This window comes from Conger conger, chromosome 5 (genome assembly GCF_963514075.1).
Source record: "Conger conger chromosome 5, fConCon1.1, whole genome shotgun sequence".
NCBI lineage: Eukaryota > Metazoa > Chordata > Actinopteri > Anguilliformes > Congridae > Conger > Conger conger.
In genome coordinates this window covers 13,205,865-13,230,915 of record NC_083764.1, presented here as the reverse complement: position 1 = coordinate 13,230,915, position 25,051 = coordinate 13,205,865, and the positions used below count along the sequence as shown (strand labels likewise).

At 41.4% G+C, this 25,051-nt stretch overlaps 3 protein-coding genes across 6 annotated transcripts in view; 1 reads left to right on the top strand and 2 right to left on the bottom strand.

Moving 5' to 3' along the window:
* pkib (protein kinase (cAMP-dependent, catalytic) inhibitor beta) overlaps window positions 1-1,198 on the bottom strand; it is a 28,220-nt gene extending 27,022 nt beyond the window's left edge. The window contains exon 1 of one of the 2 annotated variants that reach the window (XM_061243923.1): window positions 1,118-1,198. The gene's annotated coding sequence lies outside the window, so the exon portion shown is untranslated. Of the gene's footprint in view, window positions 1-964; window positions 1,096-1,117 lie in introns of those variants that run through there. The other variant, XM_061243922.1, reaches the window with a different exon arrangement.
* A 4,975-nt stretch (window positions 1,199-6,173) lies between these two features.
* Window positions 6,174-13,210, top strand: serinc1 (serine incorporator 1). Its single transcript, XM_061241488.1, has 10 exons — window positions 6,174-6,329; window positions 7,241-7,402; window positions 7,711-7,904; window positions 8,542-8,621; window positions 8,957-9,094; window positions 9,324-9,493; window positions 9,909-9,999; window positions 10,603-10,744; window positions 11,139-11,366; window positions 11,957-13,210. Exons 1-10 carry the CDS (start codon window positions 6,291-6,293, stop codon window positions 12,093-12,095), a joined length of 1,383 nt encoding a protein of 460 aa, XP_061097472.1. The 5' UTR covers window positions 6,174-6,290; the 3' UTR covers window positions 12,096-13,210.
* Window position 13,211: 1 nt separating this feature from the next.
* hsf2 (heat shock transcription factor 2) lies at window positions 13,212-20,817 on the bottom strand. 3 transcript variants are annotated; one of them, XM_061241487.1, is made up of 12 exons: window positions 20,728-20,817; window positions 19,307-19,415; window positions 19,073-19,200; window positions 18,692-18,816; window positions 18,188-18,263; window positions 17,228-17,289; window positions 17,051-17,126; window positions 16,473-16,597; window positions 16,132-16,371; window positions 15,848-15,947; window positions 14,581-14,650; window positions 13,212-14,037 (listed from the first exon to the last, which is right to left on the bottom strand). In XM_061241487.1, exons 1-12 carry the CDS (start codon window positions 20,743-20,745, stop codon window positions 13,721-13,723), a joined length of 1,446 nt encoding a protein of 481 aa, XP_061097471.1. In that variant the 5' UTR covers window positions 20,746-20,817; the 3' UTR covers window positions 13,212-13,720. The 3 variants fall into 3 exon arrangements, with proteins under 3 accessions (XP_061097471.1, XP_061097470.1, XP_061097469.1); XM_061241486.1 differs by having other exon boundaries at window positions 20,714-20,767; XM_061241485.1 differs by lacking the exon at window positions 20,728-20,817 and adding an exon at window positions 20,476-20,673.
* Window positions 20,818-25,051: the final 4,234 nt, after the last annotated feature.

Below are 25,051 nucleotides of genomic sequence, written 5' to 3'. Positions count from 1 at the left end.
AATGTATTCATAGACAATTAGAAGTAGTCAAAAATAATATTTGTCATTTGTCAATATGTCGTTGTATATTGTTGATGTATATTGTTTATATTCTACATTCTTTTTCTGTCTGACTATACCATGTCTCCTTTGCACAAAAATAATATATATATATATATATATATATATATATATATATATATATATATATATATATATATTAAAAAAATGCGGTAACCTGGATGGAGATAGTGCCAGACCTTATTTTGAATATGTAAATACGTTTATAGTACAGCAACAAGATTAACTAATGCAATTCCAGAAATGTACCTCCATAATTCTTATTATCAAAAGTTTCCATTCCATAATCACGGGATGCTTAGGCTAAATCAGAGGGGCGGGGGGGGGACGGGACGGACGGACGAGATAAACAGCTTCGCCACAAAGGACATACAGCCTAATTGTTCGATTTCTTCATAAACCAAGAAAATAAATGATTAGCTCCCTGTGGACGCTGCCACATTTCTGTTCACAGTTAACATATTGCCTACATGATTTGCATTTGTTCGGTCAAGCTTGCGCTTATGCGCGTTGACGTTTTATGTAGTTACGTTAATGAATCTATTGTGATAGCTACCTGCGTTATTTAAAGACAGCGTTGCAAGTAGACATATGGTATGCTTTGTTTTCGATGTCATTGGTAGGCTAGGCAAAAAAATGAATCTGCCCAAGCGCATGAAATAGCTTCACAACGTAAATAACTCTTCAATGCCACACGACCCTGCACAAGACACCGACAGTTGTTTCAGCATAACATAATTACATAATTCGAATAAAGAGCTACACGATAACAAAAGCTACAGTCGCTTGCTACAACTGAACATGTAACTTGGCTACACATTATGGCTAGCTATCCAAGAAACACGCAAACACGTTCATTTAAGATCGGAAACGGCAAATATCTAAAATATTGACTCTCACTTACCTAGTATGCAAAACAAATGGTGATGAACAGAAGTACTGGTTTTGCACTCAAAATCTGAAAATATATAGACTATCCATGGGGAGAACTTTGAGAGCTGGGATCCCTGTCATTGTCATTCATGTATATATTCAGTTCCAGAGCGAACATAGTTACCCCCTCGGCAGTGACATCACGCGGGCACGTTCCATATCCACAGTAGGGTGCGCACTGAGAGAAGCAAATAATATAACGAATTATGTAGCCTATGTGTTAGTTAGTATTCTCGCTCACGCTTTGCAATATGGGAAGTGAATCTAAAAATGACAGAGGCAGCTTAACCTTACACAGTGAAATATTCTAGCAGGTTTACCAAATGCCTATTCAAAATGTACTGTTTGTCGTTCATCAGTGTATCGGCTAGTTTAGTCAATGTCAAATAGTAGCCTACTTCTCAACTAGCTTAGTTAGTTAATAAAACAAGCATTTTAGTCATTTGGCTAAGTGTCAGAATGTGTCAGAATAAAACAACAATTACACTACAAATAAACTGGATTTGTCTTTTGCCAAGAAGGAATGGTCAACAGGCTTTGCTTTTGTGTCCAATTAAATCTTGAGAAATGCGAGATCCAACGTCCCCAATGTGAGATCTCTGTAATTATTAGTCGAGGAAAAAGGCATCATTCACACCATCACTTCAAATGAATCAGCAACGACAGCTTCAGGGGACGTAGGCCTATAGGACAAATGTTTTTTTTTTTAGCAGAGTCTGTGCACTGCAGCTAATTGAGAATTTAACTATGTATGCATGTGTACTGTATAGAATTACACACGTATACCATACTGGTAGCTTGCATAGGATTTAGGCCTATTGGAGATAGGGGGAAGTCACTCTTTATAGCCTGTTAATGTAGTGGCACTAAACTCATGTCAGGGACATTCATCAAGTTTAGCCCTTTTCAAATGGCTATTTTTTAAAAATCTTCCTATGAATGGTGATGTGTGATACTGAACAAGAAGTAAAATAATAAATACTAAATAAATGCACAGCAGGCAATTTTCTTTAAAGAATATAATATAATTAATTCATTGCTATGCAGAAAACTGACTTGTGTACGCTACTTCATGCTGCTGATCTCTTTGTCGGAAGTATGAATATTTACAACTTCAGTGGCTTTCCATAATGACTGCTGCTGGTCAGTTTGCTGTGCACTTTGGCAGAGAGGCATTAGATAAGTCAATAGGCACTCCCTAGCATTTACCAAGAACCTTTCTGTGTCCATTAATGTGGAGGCAGCGCATTTGGTTGAAAGATATGATCAGATGTCCTTCCTTAACAACAGCTTATGTCGCAAGCCATCTACAATTTACATTTCGGTTTTAAACGCATTACACTCAAAGTAATTTATGAACTGATTTGTATTGTACACAATGATGAAATCAATAGATCACATTAAATTTAACCCATCTATACTTATGTTCTTGTTTAATGTCACTCTCATCTCAATGCAATCAGAATATGTTTTTTTATCCAAGCTAAATTTGTGCATCTGGAAAGGATGTTGTGTATAATCAAGAGTGATGCTGTAAATTTGCAAGTAGGCATGATACTTAAGGTTATGGTGCCCCTAATCTTCTGTGATACACATTAATACAATTTGTTTCCTGACTACAGAAAAGCCAATCCCCACTGTATAAGCAAATATGCTGGTTTCATCTGTTGAATTGCTGAATGCAGATCCAGCTATGTCACTGGTGTTATACTGCTGGCCTATGGTTCCACAGTAAAGACTCTATGAATGCAGCCTGTGAACGTACTTTCATTATTGTAAAAATCTATTTATCCATCCATTACAGCTTAAAGTGATAGTTTTTGTAATTATTATTTCTTTATTTTTGATGACACAGGAAATAAGATACAAGGTTTGTACTCTGTTGCGTTCAGTCTATTTTTCCATTAAGGCGAGGAGGATACTTCAATACTGCCTTCACAAAACATATTCTGTCCTTTTTATGTGCAGTCTAGAATTTTCTCAGTGTCTCATAGGTGTCTCACGGTTTGGGTTACTCAGACAATAGATTCACATTTGGTACTTCCTCTGAATTTTAGTGTGACAAACAAACATGTGGAAATTATAAATTAAGTTTATAATCAGATTGTATGTAAAGGGCTGCTTGTTTTTCCAGCCTGTGATTTCCTGCACCCAACCCAAAGATACTGATATAGCTTCATGATACAGTGTTAGCAGTGCTAATTTAATTACAGTGTGCAAACAAATGAAATTAGTCATCCCAAATGCACCAAGGCTATATTAAGCCAAAATTGCTTGTCTTGATAAGTGAAGTTCCTTTATCAGATATGATTCAACAGAATCTAAATCTGAATTGAAAACATGACAACAGTAAAAACTACACAACCCTATTCATAATACAGTAATATACAAAACTAGTTTAGGCATATATTATTGATTTCCATATCTTGCACCATTTTATGATGGTGACATGGCTCAGGCAGTAAGAGCAGTGGTCTGGCAGTCAGGTTGCCGGTTCGATCCCCCGCCCGGGTTGTGTCGAAGTGTCCCTGAGCAAGACACCTAACCCCTAAATGCTCCTGATGAGCTGGTCGGTGTGTGAGTGTGCCTGGCAGCCAATCGCCGTCGGTGTGTGAGTGTGTGTATGAATGGGTGAATGAGAAGCATCAATTGTACAGCGCTTTGGATAAAGGCACTATATAAATGCCAACCATTTACCATTTAGTTTGCAATAGGTCATTTTATTGGGTATAGCTAATGTCATGCTTCCGTGAATTATGTCAGAGATGGCGCTTGAGTTCAGTAATATATACTTTATTCCACATCTATAACTATAGCTGCAATTGCTTATAGTACATACATATCAATACTTTATATATGAAGAATATAAGTGTTTGTTCTGTGTATTAATAAAAAGGCTGCTTTTCCATTATGTTCTCAATTAGATTCCACGATGCTCTGCCTGGTCTCGTTGAAAACAGCTCAGCTCTATAAATAGCAGACTCTCCTAGAAATGACCTTGTAATGACAAGGAGGTGTTGGAGCTGTTATCAGTCCTGTGCAGAACAGGGTGCATCTACAACTGGAAATTTAAGGTAAGGAAAAGATGTAACATCAAAGCTTCCATGTTACATTAGACCTTGTTATTCCTTTTGATATTTTGACATGGAATGATCATCATTCCTTTTAGCTCTCCAGCCAGAATGCTGTTGGGTAGTACAGCTTTATGCTGGACACATGACGTGGGATGTGCCATCCATCATAACATCAAGGGAGGACCCGAATATCACCCTTGCCTGGAGAGAGAACAGTCTGGAAAGTCTGTGCTATCCACACATCATATCTGTCCCCAGTGATTTTTGGGCCATGCACAAATTGGGAAAAGTCTTTCTGTGAAAAATATGTATTCTATCTACATTAAATTGAAAACTGGATCAGTTTGATAAGGAGTCGATTAGTGATGTTTAGACAGATACAACTGCAAATTCTTCAATGCACAAGTGCACACATGCAAAAGAAAATAAACCACCATCCATACCATTTATGATCACAGATATGTATGGATTATTAGTCACTCCATGCAATCAACAAGCAACTGTTATCACACACTGTATTGTATCTCAGAGTATTACATTTAAATTACAATTACTTTGCATAATGTAGATTGAACCTTTGTAGAACCTTTGTAGATTGTATGGTCATGTGCACATGTGTACATTATGAATGTCTAACAATTTTCCAGCATGGAACAAAGTTCTTAATGGATAATATCAACAGAGTAACAAACAGCATGAAATCAAGTCCAGAAAAGTCTCTCCTGATAAAATGTCTCATAGCTGGTTATATTAGCTAAAATGCTCTTACAGCACAATATATTTCACCTTAAAGTCAGAATACGGTGAAACCAGGTATTGCATGGTCAGCGAGTGTTGTGCATTAACTTCAGTGACAGACTTCAATAAAATTGAAAAAACCAGGTAGAGCGTTTGCATCACCTCCTGGCCTTAGAACCAGGAGGTGATATCTGATATATATTATGGAGGAAGCAGGAACATTTTGGTTCATCTGCAGTGTAACCTATTGGATGGGGAACTGGATTTGCAGTTCCTAGGATTGATTCGGTGGGGCACTACTATTGTACCAAAGGTTTGACTCCACACAGAAAGGCCACGGTTTGGATTTCAAGGATATTTTTGTCGTGAGGCAACGATGTTATCCACTGACCCACCGTGCCACCACATAGCCCATGCTACAAATCTCTCAATAAAAAGATCTCTATACACATGTCATGAAACTATGGGAGGAGTTATGCAATGAGACTAAAACGTTTATTGCCCATTAGGTCAGGTCCTGCTTGATGTCATAGATGTTCTGGATACAACAGAACTCCACCCATTAAATCCCCACATAGGAATAGATGGAAATGCTTAGATGTTTGATATAACTGAATATTGCAATGCATTTGATTTCTCTAATTTTGGTGATGCTTAATACATAGCATAATAACACCAAACAATTTAGTCTAGATCCATTCACAGATTTACCTGTACAGTCACTTTAAATCTCAGCTGCCCTGATCCAGACCCTTAGTCTATCACTGTATGAATAAGACGCTGGACGAAAAAAATTACCAAAATAGGTCACTGGCAGAATTTCAGTAGCCTCAGTGTTTATGATGTATTCTGTCTTTGACAGTTGGTAAACCTGCAATTCCACCACCCAGTACCTGTGAGCTACAGAAATGTGGCCAGAAGAAATGCCTTTGGACTGTCTGTTCCATGATCATGAAGGGTTACTGAGTAGTAAACTCACTGATTCAATGGTGCACACTATCCTGACTACAGTAATTTGTTATAGAAAAAGAGAGTTGGTTTAATCTATTTTATGCATTCCTTTATTAATGCACATGTCTTTAGATATGTATTTTTAACATAACTGTGCCATTGTAGCTCGTATACCACATCCGAGATGTGTTGTACATCCGAGGATCATACGGCATACGTACAGTGGTAGCCAGTTGTCAGGGCTTCCAGTAGAAATAACAATGACGACCTCTCAGTCGTTACCAACATTTATTTCAGTAGCCTCCCATTAGTTTGTTCTCGCGTAAAAACAAAGGAATAGTTTGAGAATTAAACGCACCCACTTGGAAATGGTCCCAGACAATCTTTATTTCCTGCCATTATGTTGCACATGCGCAGTAGCGTTCTCTCGCTTCAACTAAAACGGAAGTGGCACTGAGGTTGTAAACAATAAGCAGACAGACGGAATCCATCTTTTTAGCGTGAGTCTGAAAGGTCGGGAACTAACAACCCAAAATGGGGTCTGTTCTTGGACTATGCTCTATGGCAAGCTGGGTAAGAGTTTTGATATCATATATAACATTTGTTTATAAACGCTTTGTGTGGTTAACGGCACCGCCTGTTGAGAAAAACGCAGTATTTTGTCCCAGCTACAGCGTGTCTGAGAAGATGGAGAAGGAAGAATAAAAATGGTGCCTCGCTCTTCGAGATGCTGGTAGCTAAGCGATGAGTCAACTTAGCTAGCTAATGTAGCAAGTTAAATTAAGGCTACAAGTTGGTTAACCTGTTATGCAATGTCATGGCGCTTAGTCTATTAACGTACATATTGGTTATAGCTAGTTAGCTAACCAGTAAGTAGCATACATTAATATTCATTTATTTTTCATGCGCAGCCCGCCGCAGGGTGTTTCCCTGCCCCGGCTCTGTCGCATTAACTTGCCCGACTCGCTGATGTTAGCGAAGATAACAGTGCCATGTTCAGATAAAATAGTTATTGTTGGAATTTGTCTTAATTTCGTCAGTTGACCTTCGGTAGCCGTTCTTTGTTAGCTAACGTCAGATAGCTGATTTGGCTACCGTTAACTAGCTACGCAACATTAGTGGCTGTAGTCAATGCCAGTGTAGTAGCTAGTTACTCTGAGCAAAGATGGTAAGTTACGTGGTTTAGCTAACCTACACATAAATATTAGTTAGCTAATCCTAATGTATGGGGAGCTGGAAATGCTGAAATATTACTACTTAAATTGATGTTTATGTAACTTAGCGAGCTACTAACGTGGGCTGCAGTTAGGTTATGCTTAGGTACACGACACGATTTTACTTTGCTGCATTTGATGACTCAACCTCACGCTAACTGCGGCTAGGGTGAAATAAGATACGTCGACAACACGGTTGTTTTCAAATTCCAGATACATGTTGACTGTAGTGTTTACGCTTGGACTGACATCTGTGGTTGTGCTCCTTAGATCCCCTGCCTTTGCGGTAGCGCCCCCTGCCTGCTGTGCAGTTGCTGCCCCAGCGGCAACAACTCGACAGTGACGCGGCTCATCTACGCCTTCTTCATGCTGCTGGGCGTGGGAATCGCCTGTATTATGCTCATGCCGGGGATGGAGGGGCAGCTGAAAAAGGTGACTGATTAATCCGTGTCGGCTTCATTTTGTATGTTACCAGATATAGAACAGAACTTCGCATAAGATTATGTTGATGGCCTTCAGACAAAGATCCCAACAGCAAGAGGGGCAGACTTCTCTGTTCAGTAATCTGAACAAAAAGATAATTGAGAAAGTAGTTACAGTAGCACTTTGTTAAAATAAGTACCAGTGTCAGCCTGCTGGGAAAATGGCACACATATTTAAGATGCATTGGCTAATTTATCCTAGATATTTACGCTGCTGGTTTGTTGTTTGATAATGCCTCCCCTCCTGTATTGTTCCAGATTCCCGGGTTTTGTGATGACGGCATGGGGACGTCCATCCCGGGCGTGCACGGCCACGTGAACTGTGACGTCCTGGTGGGCTACAAGGCCGTGTACCGTGTGTGCTTTGGCATGGCCATGTTCTTCCTCCTCTTCTCCCTCCTCATGATCAAGGTCAAGAGCAGCCGGGACCCCCGCGCTACTGTGCACAACGGGTACGCGGCGTAGCCAATCAGGGCTCTTTGTAGACAAATTCAAGCTGTCCGATAGGCTGGATGCGGCTGTGTGTTGATATAAACAACACAGGCTGGCCTTCAGGGGTTTCTGTTCCTGAGCCAGTGGGGTTGTTTGTGCCTTAAACCAAGTTGACTGCGCCAGATTGCCGAATGGATTGTAGCACATACTAACTACTTTGCAATGGCACCCACTGACATTAAAGAACCTTAATACCTCTCCCTGTAGATACAGGATGGGCCCAATAGTTTTTACATTTTATAGACTTGGTTTATATGGCCAATTGGCATGGAGTTAGCAGACCAAGCATACACGGGTTACCAATCGTCTTCTTTGAGAGACACTCTTTTCTCTGGGCCAATAAGTGCTTGTGGCCTGTAGGGTGTAAAACAGGCATAGACTTGCCAGGATCCTAAGAGTGCACATACATCATTAAAGTCATTTAGCAGAAGCTCTTATCCAGAGCGTCTTATCAGCTGCAGTACTCCTTGCACAATCAGTTATGTAGAACTGTCTCGAGGGGTACACCTGCCAGTTCTGAATTGAGAAAAAGGAGGAGGGGGGGTGGACTGGTGGAAATGTTATCTTTTACAATGGAAATGTAAATTTCTCCCTCAGGTTTTGGTTTTTCAAGTTTGCTGCTGCAACCGCCATTTCTGTTGGTGCATTCTTCATCCCAGAGGGGTCCTTCACCACAGGTAATGCCTTCACATAACAGTTCTCCTGCTGCAACCACACACTTATATCCCGCAAGCACAACCTGTTTGTTTCCACAACAAATTTGTCTATTCCCCAGTGGGAGTTTAACCATGAATCCTACTCTGATGCCCCGTAGTTTGACTGATCTTGTAACGACTATCTTCAAACACTGAAACCATACAGCATTGTTGCCAAACGAAAAGAGAAAGTGCCACTTAGATTAACATGGGCCTACCCCTCACTGATATGAATCTGACTGGAGCAGTAATGCACGGATCCATCGTTCCCCAGGCAGCGGCCATGACAGACCAGTCTCCTCTCCCCTCTCCTTTAGTGTGGTTCTATGTGGGCATGGCTGGAGCCGCCTGCTTCATCCTGATCCAGCTGGTTCTGCTCATCGACTTCGCCCACTCTTGGAATGAGTCCTGGGTGGAGAAGATGGAGGAAGGGAACTCTCGCTGCTGGTATGCAGGTACGATACCAGACTTCGAGAACATACTCTACTCATAAAAACCGAGTACCTTGAAACAGTCAGCTCCAACTTGTCTTGCTGTTTCTTCCCCATGTTAAACGCCCCCACTGTAACTCACTTTTTGCTGAAATGGTTTGGCAGTTGTATGAGAGCTGTGTGTGGGTTTGGGGTAAGGAAAGACACATCGACTGCATAGTGCTGCAATATCGCTGGTTGTTTTCTCGCGCAGCTCTCCTCTCTGCGACGGCCATCAACTACATCCTGTCCTTGGTGGCGCTGGTCCTGTTCTACGTCTACTACACCCACTCCGACGGCTGCACCGAGAACAAGGCCTTCATCAGCGTGAATATGCTGCTGTGTGTGGGGGCTTCCGTCCTCTCCATCCTGCCCAAGATCCAGGTGATGCAGGAACTCAGGGACTGCTATGCCATCATGACATGCCATTATTAGCAACTGCTAACATTTTTATCAGTAGCTAGCGCCGGTGATACCTGGAGACTGTGGTCCAAGTGAAAATGATTAGGGCTATATTCAGCTCAAGGCCCCTTTCTCACCTGGAATGATCTCGCTATGGCTGAGGCCACCTTCTGATTACTATCGTCATAGATCACCCTTTAATTCATTTCACGCCACTGCCGGGACCTTATCTAATGCCGCTGCAATCTAATATTAGGCGCAGTTGAACAGCTAGATTTTGGAAGCGTGTCGCAATTATATTATTCCATGATTGTACCTGAAGGACAGAATGTTCTCTCTGTGCTTGAGGACGCACTTCATTGTGCTAATGTGCAGTGTTCCTGTGCTGTTCCAACAGGAGTCTCAGCCCAGGTCTGGACTGCTGCAGTCCTCTATCGTGACCCTGTACACCATGTATCTCACCTGGTCTTCCATGACCAATGAGCCCGGTAACTGTTTTCTTTCTTTTTTTCTTTCTTTCTTATTAAATGTATTGTTACTTCTTGACCAGTGCTTTGACCCTTTGTCATAGTAGGTAAACTTCAGGTGGTGGCGTAGCTTTTTACAGGAGCATGGTTTACCTACATGGTATGGAGTTACCTAAAATCATTGTGGGAAAATGGACTGTCATACTTTGACGAATGTGTCATATGAACGAAAACAGGACGGGGCTATTGGTACACAGCTTTCAACATTTCACCAAACAAATGTGCTTTACCTGTTGCTATCTGAAGACAAATACCATTTGGCTGCAAATTGAATGGAAGTATTGTTTTTCAGACCTTTGGACACCACGAGTGGCCTCAATTCCAGCTGACAGATTAGTCCGCTTTCTGTAAATGAAACCTGTTCTAACAATTTACTTTTGTCCCTAAAGTGTCAGTGGGTGGTGATTGGAGAAGGATTTGAGTGTTTGTGAACACGCAGTCTGTTTCATAGTCAGCGGGTGGGGGATTAATGAATGGCTCTTCTGTGTGGTGGTGTTTCGGTATGTTGACGCGTTATGATGCATGTCATAATGACTTCCTTGTTCTGCTTTTTCTGCTCTTCAGACAGGAAGTGTAACCCTAGCCTGCTGGGCATCATCGGGCTGAACAGCACTACCCCGGCTGGGAAAGACCAAGTCGTCCAGTGGTGGGACGCCCAGGGAATTGTGGGCCTGTTGTTGTTCCTGATGTGTGTTCTGTACTCCAGGTAAGGAACTGCCTCTTTTTACAATGTCACGTGAAATGGCCACTATTGTCGCAAGTGAAACACCTTTTCACTGTGCTTTGTTGCCATTTGCCGCATTGTTCCCCTGTCATTTTGCCTACCTCGGGTTATTTATTATTGTGCACTCCTTTACATACCCCTAGGATGTATGGACTTAGAAGGCCCTATATATTTTTTTGTGATCAACATGTTTGATACACAGGACACAACAACAAGGCGGTACATTAATAATAGTGTTTGAAAAACTCTAGACGGCCCTATATGAAATAATCAAAAACAGCAGTTTGACTTAGGTAAAAATATTGTGTACGTTATTTCTTATGTAATCAACAGGGACTGATGATACTGATGATTTCCTCCTGTTATTTCTCCCCAGCATCCGAAACTCCTCCAACAGCCAGGTGAACAAGCTGACCCTGACCAACGACGACTCAGCACTGATCGAGGACGGGCCCAACCAGTCGGAGAACTTCGAGGAGGCCGACGGCACCAACCGCGCCGTGGACAACGAGAAGGACGGGGTCACCTACAGCTACTCCTTCTTCCACTTCATGCTCTTCCTGGCCTCTCTGTACATCATGATGACCCTCACCAACTGGTACAGGTGCGTAGCAGCCAGGCCCTTAGCCGATGCCTGACCACGTTCATTCACGGTGACGCAACTCCGCAGGTCGCGCTTCAGTTCTGCTAGAACAGGGGTGTCAAACTGAATCCCCAGGGGGCCGCAGTGTCTGCGGGTTTTTGTGGTTTCCTTTCAATCAGCTGCCAATTAAGGCAAATTAAGGCCTTGGGAACAAGGCGTGTGGATACTTTAACCAATCAATGACTTGAATGAACCCAGAACACCCCAAAAACCAGCAGACACTACGGCCCTCCAGGACTGGAGTTTGACACCTGTGTGCTAGAAGGAGATTAATCACTTTTTCGAGACTGTGATCGATGATGTCTCAAGAGAAGGCTGACTGTACGCATTTATTCTAATGGAAGTGAATGCATCTTTTAGTTTGAGTTTATGTAGGTCACAATGAGAATGGGACTTGGAAAAAAGAAAACTCAGCAAAAAGTATTTTGTGGGATGAATTTTCACACTAGGCACCATAAATCAGGTTTTTATCTTGTATTTACCAAACATGTGAAGTTGTCCCTGTGTAGAGTCCCTCTGACACTAACGCTCCTCCCTCGTCTCGGTCCCAGCCCTGACTCCAGCTACGAGACCATGACCAGCAAGTGGCCGGCGGTGTGGGTGAAGATGTCGTCCAGTTGGATCTGTGTGGCCCTGTACGTGTGGACCCTGGTGGCCCCCATGGTCCTTACCAACCGCGACTTCGACTGAGAGCTCAAAGCTGAGAGCCCCTCACCCGCTCACCCTCCCCACACCCGAGTTGTGAATACCCCGCAGCGTACCATGTGACCAGCTTCGCCGCATATGTAAATACTGTACGTGTTCTCTTTGTGGCCGGTTCCTATACATTTTTTTTATTTTATTTTTTTTACTGCATGTTAAGATTAGGTGGATATTTCTCATGGAGCATTGAAACCTGCTGAAGGGAGTGAAGCTGACAGGGTTTTAGGAAGTCATTAGTGGGAGGTATGTCACTTGACACCTGACTTGGGAGAGGCGTTAGGTACCAACGAGAAGTTGAAGTGCCAACTGTGTACACAAATGCAAATAAGCTGAATTATTTGCTGTCTGACACCCTTGAAAATCTGAAAGATATGATATTGTGAAAATCGAAATGGGATTCATTTTAGTAGGTGCTGGAGTAGCCACAGCTTATTGCAAGATTCCTGTAAAAGGTCAGATGTGTATTCCCTGCAGATTTTATTTGTGGCATTTTGTTAAGGTGCGCTAAACTGTTATGTATTAATAGACACGTAGTTTAATATTTGCATGATATCTGCTCCCATCAAAAGGAACCCCCTTCCTTTGTGGTGTTTAATTTGCTGTGACTTTCTTTCCCTTGTAACAAATCTCAGTATGCATTGTAAAGGTAAATCATTTGAATTGGGTATACTTATACCAACCCTTTGACTAAACTGCAAAAAAAATAAAAATAATTTATGGCATAGACTTCACCTGGCTTTTTTAGGTCATACATGTCAGACTTTGCACTGGTTACTTTTAAAGTATTGCATCTTCAAATGCGTGTTTTTACTGTAGAAATTGGCTGAGGGAGGGCTTTGTATTAGTGGGCCATTTTCATTTGTGCAATGTGTCTTAGGATGGCAACCGTCACTTGTATTGTGGTTGCACACGGCAGTAGAGCTACCATTACACCATTCAGTATTTATAATTTATATTTGCCTATTAAATGTAAGTGCATTGTAACCGATCTTCAATTAATTTCAATAAAGGTAATCTTTCCTCATATGTGGCTCTTGGAGGTTTAAATTTCAAATATGTACCAATGCTTTAAAAAATGAATAAAAATCAATGAGACACAGTGACTATGAGGCTAATTTTTTATTATTGCCAAGCTTGGAATAATGGGAAAAATAAGCCAACAGGATAAGCAAATCACATGAGAAATTTTCAGAACGTTTTTGATCTAGTGCTACAAGCTGGACTACTTCGAACTCGGAACACTGAAGTTTAACAAAGACCATAAGATACAGGCACTTCTATATCTTTAAACAGTAAAGACAGTTGTAACCCTTCACACACTGAGCTTATAAAACGGTTTCTCTCGACCAATCGACGGCGAGATCCCTTAGGAAAATTCCCGGCAGCAAGGATCGTGGCCGTCGAGTCAGCTCAGCGCGGGAGAACCTCCAGCGGTCTGCGGACACTTTGCAATGCGACGTCAGGCTGAGCGATGAGGAATGTCGTGGTCTGAACTCTGGGACAGAAATGTACCGAAAAGATACTGGCAAAATAAATAGATCATCATTTTGATGAATATGTACACAAAGGTTTTGTTCGTAACGGCCCTCCCGCTCCCCCTATCCGAGCTGCCTTCACACCTCCAGGTGGGAGGTGTCGGAGCCCGGCACCTCCGGGCTCAGTTCGCACAGGTAGAACAGGGTGGCCTCGCTGGCCTCGGCCTCCGTCAGCGGCTCCAGCCGGATGAGCGAGCTCCGGACCGGCTGCTCCTCCTGCTCCAGGCTCTCCAGGTGGACCAGGGACGCCCCGCAGGGAGGCTGCTCCGGGTCCAGGCTGGGCTCCAGCAGCGTGTCGCCCAGGTCCCCGCTGGACTGCCCCGACTCAGCCAGCGGGGTGCATCCGTCCAAGAAGGCCAGCAGGGGGCAGGTGGTGTACTGGATCAGCTGTTTATCTGCAGCCAGGGGGAGATGGAGAACCATTAGAGCTTTTACACTCTTTCAAGCGTCAATAACTGGGAACATTTCAGATGATTATCAATACATATTGGCAAATTTCTAATGAAAATTAAACTGGGTTTAGATCAGCTTATGAACTTGTTGAACAGCCAATAGTAATAATAATACTCAAGAAAAAAAGCCACAAAGGGCTCCTTTTGTTTTTGCCAATTTAGGCGAAACACTGATGCATGCAAAACAACGGACATAATGCCTGGTTTCATTCAACCGCACAATTCCTCAAATAAACATCACCGGAGCAGGATAAAAGAAAACACTTGGATCAAATTGAAATCAAAATACAACTCAGTAGACTCACTGCCCATTATAGGCCACTATGAGAAGACACTAGGTTTACTAGGGCCTGACAGTGGACGACAGTGCATTACATTGTACAGCAAGATTCACACCATCCAATGTCCTTATTTTTGGTGACAAATTACTAACGTTTCTGGGGAAATATTGCTGTGAAAAACCGTTATAAAATATTGTCCTCCCACCTGTGTTAGAGGCATCAGACTTGAGCCCTTTGGTCGACTGACCAGCCTTTTCTTTTGAGCTGTCAGTCTCCTGAAGTTATGGAAAGAACAGAAATAAGGACTGTAATTAGCATAATTAGACATTGCAATTTTAGCCAAGTCTTTAAATTGTATTTCTGTCAAACTGAAAAGTGCTGCGTGTTCTGCCAGGTCAGGTTTTCTGGGAGGACAAGATGACCTCCTGAAGCAGAACAGCGTTGTGTCATTCTGACAGAAGCTATTACGGGGCAACACTAAAGATCAATTATTCATTTCAGGACTCCGCAATGGCGTGAAGACGTGGACTGGTTTGCTTCACTTGTAATTTTCTACATTACTGCATGTCAGTGGTTCAATTACATTAAATTCCAGCATTTAGCAGACCATTTTATCCAGCGCAACTTAAAACAGATTACATTTTCACAAATATTTTGCTGTGAAGCTATTTCGGTTAACCGCCTTTCTCAAAAGTATAACAGTAACACCCCAAGCTGGGATTCCAAACCCACAAGCTTTCAGTTACAACCCCTGGTTCCCTAACAATTAGACGACACTGCAACCCTAATTAAGTCATTATGTTCCTTCTCTCAAGTAACCAAAGTGATCCAGCTACTTGTCTTAAAGCCACTCTTTCAGGCTTAGAGTAGCCACTAATGAAATTACTTGTACTTGAGCACAAAAACAGACTAAGTCTTTGTCAGCAATAAAATAAGCAGACCATACTGCATTTAATGAACAATGTTGTATGTTCAAACATTCATGTCTTCAACAAGTCTGACCAGTTAGCGAGTCGGTTGAAACACCAGATCTTCCATGACAACCAACAACAAAAGAGCAGCACTGCTACTATGAATACTGCTGGCGTTGCTAAGCAACACACAACCGCTTTGAAATTTGATACAGCCTTAGCTGCAGTGTCTTCAGGTCTTGTCATTGAAGCATACCATAAAAACAACCCAACAGAACAGTCAAAAAAGTAGTCATTCGCATAATGGGTCACAACAACAATGATCAGCAAAGGTGAAATGCCACATCATTTAAATATATTTACAAAACTGGTAGCTAGCTTCAACAGCATTAAATTAATCATGAATAACAGTGTACACTAAACAGAGAGCTTTTTTGTGCCAAGCAAATATCTTGTCAAATATGATGTTATTCTGTACCATATTATCAACGAGTAAATGGACCTTGCGTGGATTGTTCTCATTGCCTGTATATTTTTTTTTTTTTCATACTCATACTTTACCTCTACAATGTCTGAGTCCATGAACTGTTTCCCATATAGCATGGCCTGAAAGTCCTCCAAACTGCAGTCAATGCTGTCCAGGTAGTCCATTAGCTCAACCCTGGGAAACCAAAGTTCTCACATTAGTATGGATTCCATACTTTACTCGGAATTATGTCAGAGGTCCTATATGAAAAATTAACTACTTTCAATTTACAGTCTTTATTCCATCATTCCAAAACAAATTTAAACAGCAGATGAGATTATAAAGTTGACTGTAGTGAAATTAAGTGGCTGAAACGTACTTCCCCAGAAGGTTGATGTTCTGCGAGATGGCTCCGTTTTCACTGAGGATGGAGTCCATTAATTTGAGGGGGTCCTCCAGACTCAGGCCAGGGGACTTGTTGACCTGTAGGGCGCTGCTGGTCAGGGGGCTGTCTGCGGGGCTTTTGGGGGGTTCCTCAAACTCTGTCCTCAGTATGCCCTGTGCTCCCCTTCCCTCCAGTGCGTCATCCCCACAGTTCATCTCCACAATCTCCACCTCCCTGAAATAAAGAGTATTATTGTGCCGCTGCCTTCATGGCCAGATCCCCCTTTGAGCGCTCATTTTTAATCGGGATTTTAAAATGCGCTGGAGAAAGCTCACGTCTGATCCAGGATCCTGGAGGTGTCGTCCACGATCTCCGTGTCGTCGTCGGTGACATCGCAGATGATGACGTCGTCGGTGAGCTCGGCGGTGCTCTTTAAACCACTGAGGCCGTTGGCGGACCCCTGCAGGGCACGTTCAGAAAATGTATGTACATTAAAATATTTGTTAATGAAAATGAGCATTAAAAGGAGCAGCAAATGCGCTGTGTTACAAACTAAAAAAATTATGAACCGAGAGACTGTGATACTGCCAAGGGACTTTTCCGTGGGCTTGTGAGAAGCGTTTAGAAGCTGGGGAAGTGCGTTTTTTGTGGAAGCCATTTTCTACAAATCGGAGGCAGACACTGTCAGGAGAAGACCCTTATATGGTCAGGAAGTCCAGGCCAGAGCCTGGCAGTCTGACTGACAGTGCAGGGCCATTACTAAACGTGTGAGACATAAGCAGCAATGCTCAACAGTCAACAACAAAAATATAGTGTGAATGATCCAACACATGAAGAGACATTATGATGGGGGGCGGGACCACTGACGTGCAATGAATCAACTATGAAATTGTAGCTTTAGTTATATACATACTTTACTGTGCTCTACAGGATCGTCGAAAATGGGATGGATGAATTTGGGCTTCTTCCCACTGTTCATGAGTAGAGGCCTAGAAAAGGGAAGGAAGGCATTCAAGCTCACGTGCTTCTGCCTGCGGGCAGAGAACCAAAACTACAGCATTGAAGTCAAGGGAAGAGCAGTAAGCCTTACCTCTTGCGTTTCAAACTCAAAACACGATTGTTTTGGACGAGCGTAATGATGAACTGCACGAGCTGCAAATAAATACGAGAACACTAAATTTAGTACGATACGTGTCTTCTGACTAATCAAGTGTGGACATTATCACATTCTACAGCTACTAACAACATTATGAGAATATGAATGACCACAAACATTTGAATACTGATGAATAAGCACTCAAGAAAGTTTAAAAGAACACACAGTGAACAGAATTTACACTGACCAGTGTGGTAAGCAAAAAAGGTTCTCCAACTGTCAAGCTTCCTTTTCACGACCCTCATAAACTGTGATCTACTTGGCTTTTTCAGCTCATATATATCCTCATTAAAATAAAATACCTCACTTCGAAGTCTACCACGCACCAATTGGCCAATTAGCCATTTCCTTTAACATAATCAGCAGAGCTGTAATCAACTACTTCTCATGTGAGTGACATCTCTCCCAGCAGTTTATGCCATAATGTAGTGTAATGTGTGCACAGTAATAATCTCCGTCCTGTGTTTCACATTACAGACGGTGCAGTGTTACTATCCATCCATCCATCCATTATCTGAACCCGCTTATCCTGAATAGGGTCGCAGGGGGGCTGGAGCCTATCCCAGCATACATTGGGCGAAAGGCAGGAATACACCCTGGACAGGTCGCCAGTCCATCGCAGGGCACACACACCATTCATTCACACACTCATACCTACGGGCAATTTAGACTCTCCAATCAGCCTAACCTGCATGTCTTTGGACTGTGGGAGGAAACCGGAGTACCCGGAGGAAACCCACACGAACACGGGGAGAACATGCAAACTCTGCACAGAGAGGCCCCGGCCGACCGGGATTTGAACCCAGGACCTCCTTGCTGTGAGGCGGCAGTGCTACCCACTGCACCATCCGTGCCTCTGCAGTGTTACTAATGAAATGGATTTGCAGTCGTGACCTTCTTCACGACTTGCTGCTGACTGGCGTGCTTTTGCCTCAGGTCCGCCACCTCCCTCCACAGAGCCTCATTCTCCCTGGAAAAATCAAGTTACACGGTTTAAATAAATTTATTTAAAAATATATACATTATTTACAAAAAATCACATCAATTTTATGTTCAGTGACAACTCTGTAACCCACTGTTTTTCCTTTTCTAAGCTAACCCCATTTTATTTTTCACATCATAGGATGGATCACCTTAAGATTACCTTTGCTCACCTGCAAAAGCTAGAACTGAAAATATGATAAAGAATTATTTGCGGAATCCAATTAGTCTTTCATAAGTAAAAACTGATATTGTAAAAATAAAAAATTGTTTTCAGGACACAAATGCAAGCATTACATGTCACCAACTTTAACAAAAATAAATGTTTTTTTACTTTAAAATCTAAGAATTTTTTACAAATGTTTTTAATGCTGTGATCATAAACCACAAATAAAAATTTGGATGCTGCTGCGGTACCTATTCAGAGAGGCAAGTCTGGAATCCATACTGTCTTGTTTACCCTGGATATTCTGCACACTGAGCAGAATGTTTGACAGGCCTTCTTGCCGAATCTTAGGGTCCTCTGGCCTTGCTGAAGACACCTACACCAACACAAAAATATACAAACAAAAATTATATGTTGCCAATACTATAGGTCTTTGATTGTCTCAATTCAGGTCAATCGGACCAAAGTACTATCGTTAATAAACATCAGGCCCCTCTTTTAAAAAAAACTCATATATAAACAGAATTGAAACGTCATGTATATACTACAGACTATCCTCTGATTTAACTACATGTGCAACGCAGTCCAAAGCGAAACCGAATGCATCAATAGTTAACGTGGTCTCGGTTTACCTTTCTCTTGATGTTTTCCAGCAAGTCATCCTGTCCGTGCTTGAAAAAGGGATGCTGAAATTCCACTGGTCCGTCGCGTTCCTGCTTCACGATGCCTGTGTCAATGTGCATAACTTTACGGAATCCATCTGGGGGGGAAAAGCAACGTGTTAAAAAAACATTTTTTTGCACAAAGCATTCATGCAGATTATCAGTGGCGCCATGATAATAATAAAAAACACACTGACGACTTACACATGTTGAGCTGCCTGACAAAGCTGGCCATGTTGTTGTGCTTAAAAAACTTGGGAAGTATTTCCTTGGCAAAACGCTGTTCATCCAACACCAGGAAGCTGTTGCCCTCCTTCAAACACAAATGAGGCAAGATAAAATATCCAGCTAAGTTATGACCCAATTCTAAGGGCTGACTAAGAATAATATATAAATTCTGGAACATACTAATGCATTAAAACAATAAACACTCAGTCTGACATGTTTTCATTTTTTCGGTGGTAATAAGAGAGATAACGTTATCACGGATTACCCATGATTACGGGGCCTGCTGGTAGGTGAAGACATTACAAACATGTTAGTAATTCAAGTAACTCCAGTCGAGTGACTATCAGCGACAAAACAAAAATATGCATACACATCGCAAGGGAATTGCAGAAACGTAGCTAGCTAGCAAGTCTCAAATGGAAGAACATTAAATGCATGCATTTGATGTTATTAACTAATATAATTAACGTTACTTATTGACAGCTCATCACGGCCATTATACCAACGTCATCTGTACTAGCTAAGTTCGATTCTGCAAAATCGATTTGCAACACCTAGCCAAGTTAGCTAGTAACAGTTAGCTCGAAGCCTGGCTGAGCTAACGATAACGCCTCACCGCCACAGCTAATACTGGTTAGCAGCTAGCAACTGAGCAAAATATGATGCAAGAAAACAACGTCCATGTGGGCAGTGGCACATGGAAAACGTACATTGCTTTGCCTGTGCAGCGATCTTGAGCATTTGTTTACACAGCTAGCTCACTGCTACCTAGATAAAGCTCTAAAGTTAAATTAAACAGTATTCTGAAAACAACATGCCTCGCGCAATAAAAGGGAAACACCCACAAAAACCAACACAAATGTGGCGAACGCAATACGAGTAAAGTCAGCTAACAGTTAGCTTCTAATCTATATAATGCAGCTAACGATGCAACTATGAACATCTCATTTTAAATTCACCCAGCTAACGTCAGATAGCGAACTTGATTGCAAGTCCACATAAAACTCCCCCAAACAAATCTCTTTGTTAGCTAACGTTATCTTTGTTAGTTTGCCATCCATTGCTGTTGACGTTAATCATAGCTAACGTTAGGCTAGCTTTTCTTGAGGAGGTTAGCCTGATCCTCTCGAAATATTAAATTTTACCTGGCTCCAACAGATGAATTCATTTGTATCAGTATCCTCGACTAGAGTCCAAAGCTTGGTAAGGAACGCAGGGACATTGGAATTTTGTTTCATTTTGGCATAAGTTAAATAAAACGTCTCAGGCCAAAATTGTGGCAATCCTTTCACTGAGAACAAACAAGGCCATAAGAAAATAATGACGTAGACTACAACTTCCTGTCTAACCAGAAAGACGCCGATTGGCCCATTGCTCACTTACGTAAATGTACTCACGTGGAAGAGCATGTACATGCAGCATATAGACTACCTACGATGTGGCTGTTGCAAGGTTTCATCCGAATTTCACTATTCCTACAAAAAAAGGCATATCCCCTTAGCCCCTGAAGAGCCTAAGGAACAGTAAGTGAAAGTTTGGCATATGTATGGGAAAGTGCCACCAGAATCATTCACAAAGAAATCTGAGAAAAAAACTAGTTGTATATTTTCTTTATTGGTTTTGAATTTCCAATCATTGTCCTTGATTAACAATGAACAATGTGATTAAATCACAAAGTGTTGGTACCATCAGATGTAGCCACTTTACTCAATTGAGTAAAACAATAATAAAACTCTTTATTTGTGCACATTTCAATCGACGTTATTGTTGTTAATCGCACTCATACTGCGAGAATATACATGACAAAGATATATCCATCAATACGCAAATTTTTGTCATTTAAACAATCGAGCTCAGGTTAGATAGCCTTTATTGCAACGCAGTAGTTTTCTTCGTGTATGCTGTACATACAAAGTCGTCCCTATACATTTAATTACATTGTGAAGACTTTGTAGCAACGAAGTGTCTGAAATTGAACCTATCTAATATGGCGTGAAGAAAGAAGCTGTGTGTTTACCTGTCAATTGATTATTACACCATTGGCAAACTTGTTAATCAAGAAAAAATGATTGAAAACAGGTCAAGACCAATAATTAGTTGAAGGGGATATTTTCCACCTCCTCGATTTTGAGCTCAGGATTCGCCACTGATCGGCATCCACATTATGCATATCCGCATTACATGATAATTTTCTACGATCTGAGAGCTGCTATTATTTTTTATCGAATTGCATTTATATAGCGCCTTTATCCTAATTGCTTTACAATTGATTCACCCATTCACACGCACTCACACACCAATGGCCATGCAAGGTCACCAATCAGCTTGATGGAAGCAGTTGGGAGTTAGGTGTCTTGCTCAGGGGTACTTTGACGACAGCCCTTACCTCCTGAGCTAGTGTCACCCCTCAGTCCCCCCTAGAGAGGGCAGGCATCTAAACCTCTCCACCCTGGTCTGATGAAAGCAGCTGTGTGCTGCCATTGTCAGAGTCAGTTCTGATACAGCCCAGACCTGAACAAGCAATGTCAAAGATGTATTCATAGCTTTGATTGGTTTGGCATGCTCTTAAGGGTCACAGTCATAGGCATTCAATTTTCAAGCCATTAATTCCTTAGTATGATAGTGAAATAGGGAATATTGTCATGTGCTCTGGATGTGCTGTAACCCATCCTTGTACTGGCATGTATAATGGAAGTTTACATTGTTCAAGGTCACTTCAGTTGATGCATGGGGCAGTGCATCTGGAAATATAAAACAGCTGAGCTATACTGTAGGTTTTCTGTCTGTGAACATGGTTATATTCCCCCCTGGTACATATACTATGATAACATGACATTTCCTATGAAATGAAGCCAAAAAATAGGGTAGAAACTTCCAGAGCCAAGCAGGATTTAAAAAAATGTAATTTAACGCTCAACTCAAAAAAGTAAATTCCATTACATGACATGAAAAATTCTTATGAAGACTTTCAAATCATGACAAAACAATTAACATAGATTTTTAGAAGATTCTTTATCAATAGCAATATGTCTGAATGCAAACATTTGTTTATGTTAATTTGATTATGCAGGCTAACCTCATTAGTGAACTCTCTCCAAGGAGAGATGATATAGTCTGTAACACCACTAGATGGCACTCTAGTATCACTTTAAAACGAGCTAGACCCTCTTTTCTTCTCAGGGCCTTGTGCATATCTTTAGTTTTATATGCCTTATTTTATTTACGTTTTAGTTTATACAGGGCCATCTTGGTATATTTTGTAACAGGTTCCTTAAATATATTCGTGCTATGTTCTATTTAACTAATAATTTGTAACAGGATAGCACAGAAACAATTAACCATGAGTCATTGCTGCATAGTGCTTCATGCAAATATCAGTGTCCAGTAGATTAAAGGATATCAAGCACTGCTGTTTGTTAACATTGATTAAAGCTTTGTAGTCTTTGTGAACACTTATATGATAATAAATATGATGTGATTATGTAATATTGTATCTGTGCAGTATGTGTGACCCTGCGTTCTGAGAAAAAAAAAAAATATATATATTCTGCTCCTTCTCCGGTGGCTTGTAACCAAATTTCAGGGCACCAGGGAAATTCTTGTTCTTATCCACCTTGTCGTACTGAATTACTTTTGTAATTTTATTCGGTTTAGATACTACTGTTACAGGGCTATATCACACAATACCGTTTATTGGTAAATTGTCCTGTCATTTCAGTCTATTAGGATTTGGTACCTCAATTCATGTATCAAAGGAGAGCCGGGCCAAAAGTGCTGATGATATTTGTTATCTTTGATATTTTTGATGTACTTTCTGTTGTTAGAGTACAAAGTGTTTGCAAGATTAAGATTACGCTCTTGATTATACACGGCACTCCTGAGACCAACACCGATGTTCCTTGTCTCTGTATGTCACTCTTGGATAAGCGCATCTGCTGAATGATTATAATGCAAAGCAATTAAATTTAGCCTGGATACTGTGATATAATTCAAAATGGCAGTTATTGGTTGTTTTATTGGTGGTTTTTCTCACTCTGTTTGTTGGCATTTTTGCCCGTTTACTTTCTTTAGAAGTATATTTCATATGAACATTGGGCATTGGGTTTTATGAAGAGAATTCTTCTGAGCCTCATCAATATAAAACTCTTGTGGTTGTTCTATTTTCACTGAAATGAAATCAAATTGGTGATTTAATTCAGCCTTTTCAGCCTTTTGAAGTCGGTCAGCTTTAGAATGAAAGGAACAGTGACCTCACACAGTTCATCTATAACCTGGAGATAGACCACTGCCCAAGTCTTTCTCTTTAAAATAAAAAGGTGTGTGGTCAAAGATGCCCACCGTCCAATAGGAAGTTTAGAGTCGTGGAAGTGCAAAATCAACTAAGATATTTCTTTAGTCAACACAAGCAGAGACAGTCACCTGCATTTTCTGTGTCTTTTGAATTTATTAAACTTACATTAAATATGAAAAGTAATTTTGTGTGTTTGCCCTTTTCACACAGTTACTCTCAAGTCAAGACGTTTTAATGAAAGCCCTATAGCTGCGGTGCATTGTCTTAAAAGGCCAGAAAACACCAGGCCTCGATATTTATCACCGTGGGGAAGAAAAGCCGTAAAAAAAGAGTCAGAAGTTAAGTGAAACCTTTCCCCTTCAGTGGCTGTGTGGCTTCCATTCCCGCCCTACCTGCTGTTTCTCAGTCATGCTCCAGTGCATTGTGGGGGAAGTGCGGAGGAGAACCTTGCGTGGTGGCAGGAGGAGAGCCCTTCTCTCACAGTCCCTGGCACACAACACACAGGGGAAAAAGTATTTCCACCAGCTGTTTATTTTTTATTTCTTTATTTTTGAACCAATTCACAATAATGAGGACTTGTCCTGTGACATCATCAATAGGAGAAATGAGATTATGGCTCTATGACGTCAATGTATTCTCCCACTCCTTAACGTTGGATGCATTGCCACTCAGATACATACGCTCGGATACAGTTCCTCCCTGTTGACCCTTCTTTGCTACTGTATCTGATCTTCCTAAATTCAATCCATGGTTCATACTATAGCTCTGTTTTGTCCGCATTTGGAAAAAAAAATGCAATTAAAACAAGTTAAAGTAAGACAATGGCATGAATTGAAAAAGGTCACAGAGTGAGGTCAAGGTAACTGATTTGATGTGGATGTAATTGGGGCAGCGGGGACGAGGCCTCCCGGTGGAATGTTATGCTTATCCTCAGATTAGCGATGGCATTGGAGAAATAAAGGCCCGTTTTTGCATCACACACTCCCAGCCTGCTGCTTAACTAAACACTAGTTATCTTGAAAGGAGAAGGAGGGCCTCTGGGCAAAAGCATACGTTCAGTATCTTGGCATCCGTGGTCTAACAAAGCGCTACACAGGGCAATGTTTTAATCAGGTCCTTAGAGGGCCGACAGCGCTAGCTTTCTATTAAAGTCAAGGTAGGCATCACAGATAAACCGCACTGGCAAGCGCGAAGCTAATAGGGACAGACAGTAATATCACATCAAAAGACGTCACAAAGCACTTTTAAATGGCTGTAATTAGAGCAGCCTCGTTATGAAACAAAGAGATTAATGAGTCTGCAGAGATCAGAGCACATTAAGAGAGGAAAGGTGATCTAAATCGTTTTGTAATGCACTATATGAAAAGGACATCCCTAACTTTACCTTTTATTGGAGTTCAAGTGTACATCGTCGACTGCTTGCCCAGTGC

What these genes read in the sequence shown, in the direction of transcription:
- hsf2 (XM_061241485.1), bottom strand. Translation starts at nt 20,568, where the DNA reads ATGAAACAAAATTCCAATGTCCCTGCGTTCCTTACCAAGCTTTGGACT. An exon ending in TTGAGTTTGAAACGCAAGAG is followed by an intron (nt 17,127 to 17,227) that starts GTAAGGCTTACT and finishes TCCCTTTTCTAG; the next exon opens with GCCTCTACTCATGAACAGTG. An exon ending in ATCCTGTAGAGCACAGTAAA is followed by an intron (nt 16,598 to 17,050) that starts GTATGTATATAA and finishes CGTGCCCTGCAG; the next exon opens with GGGTCCGCCAACGGCCTCAG.
- serinc1 (XM_061241488.1), top strand. Translation starts at nt 6,291, where the DNA reads ATGGGGTCTGTTCTTGGACTATGCTCTATGGCAAGCTGG. An exon ending in TATGCTCTATGGCAAGCTGG is followed by an intron (nt 6,330 to 7,240) that starts GTAAGAGTTTTG and finishes TGTGCTCCTTAG; the next exon opens with ATCCCCTGCCTTTGCGGTAG. An exon ending in TTCCATGACCAATGAGCCCG is followed by an intron (nt 10,000 to 10,602) that starts GTAACTGTTTTC and finishes TCTGCTCTTCAG; the next exon opens with ACAGGAAGTGTAACCCTAGC.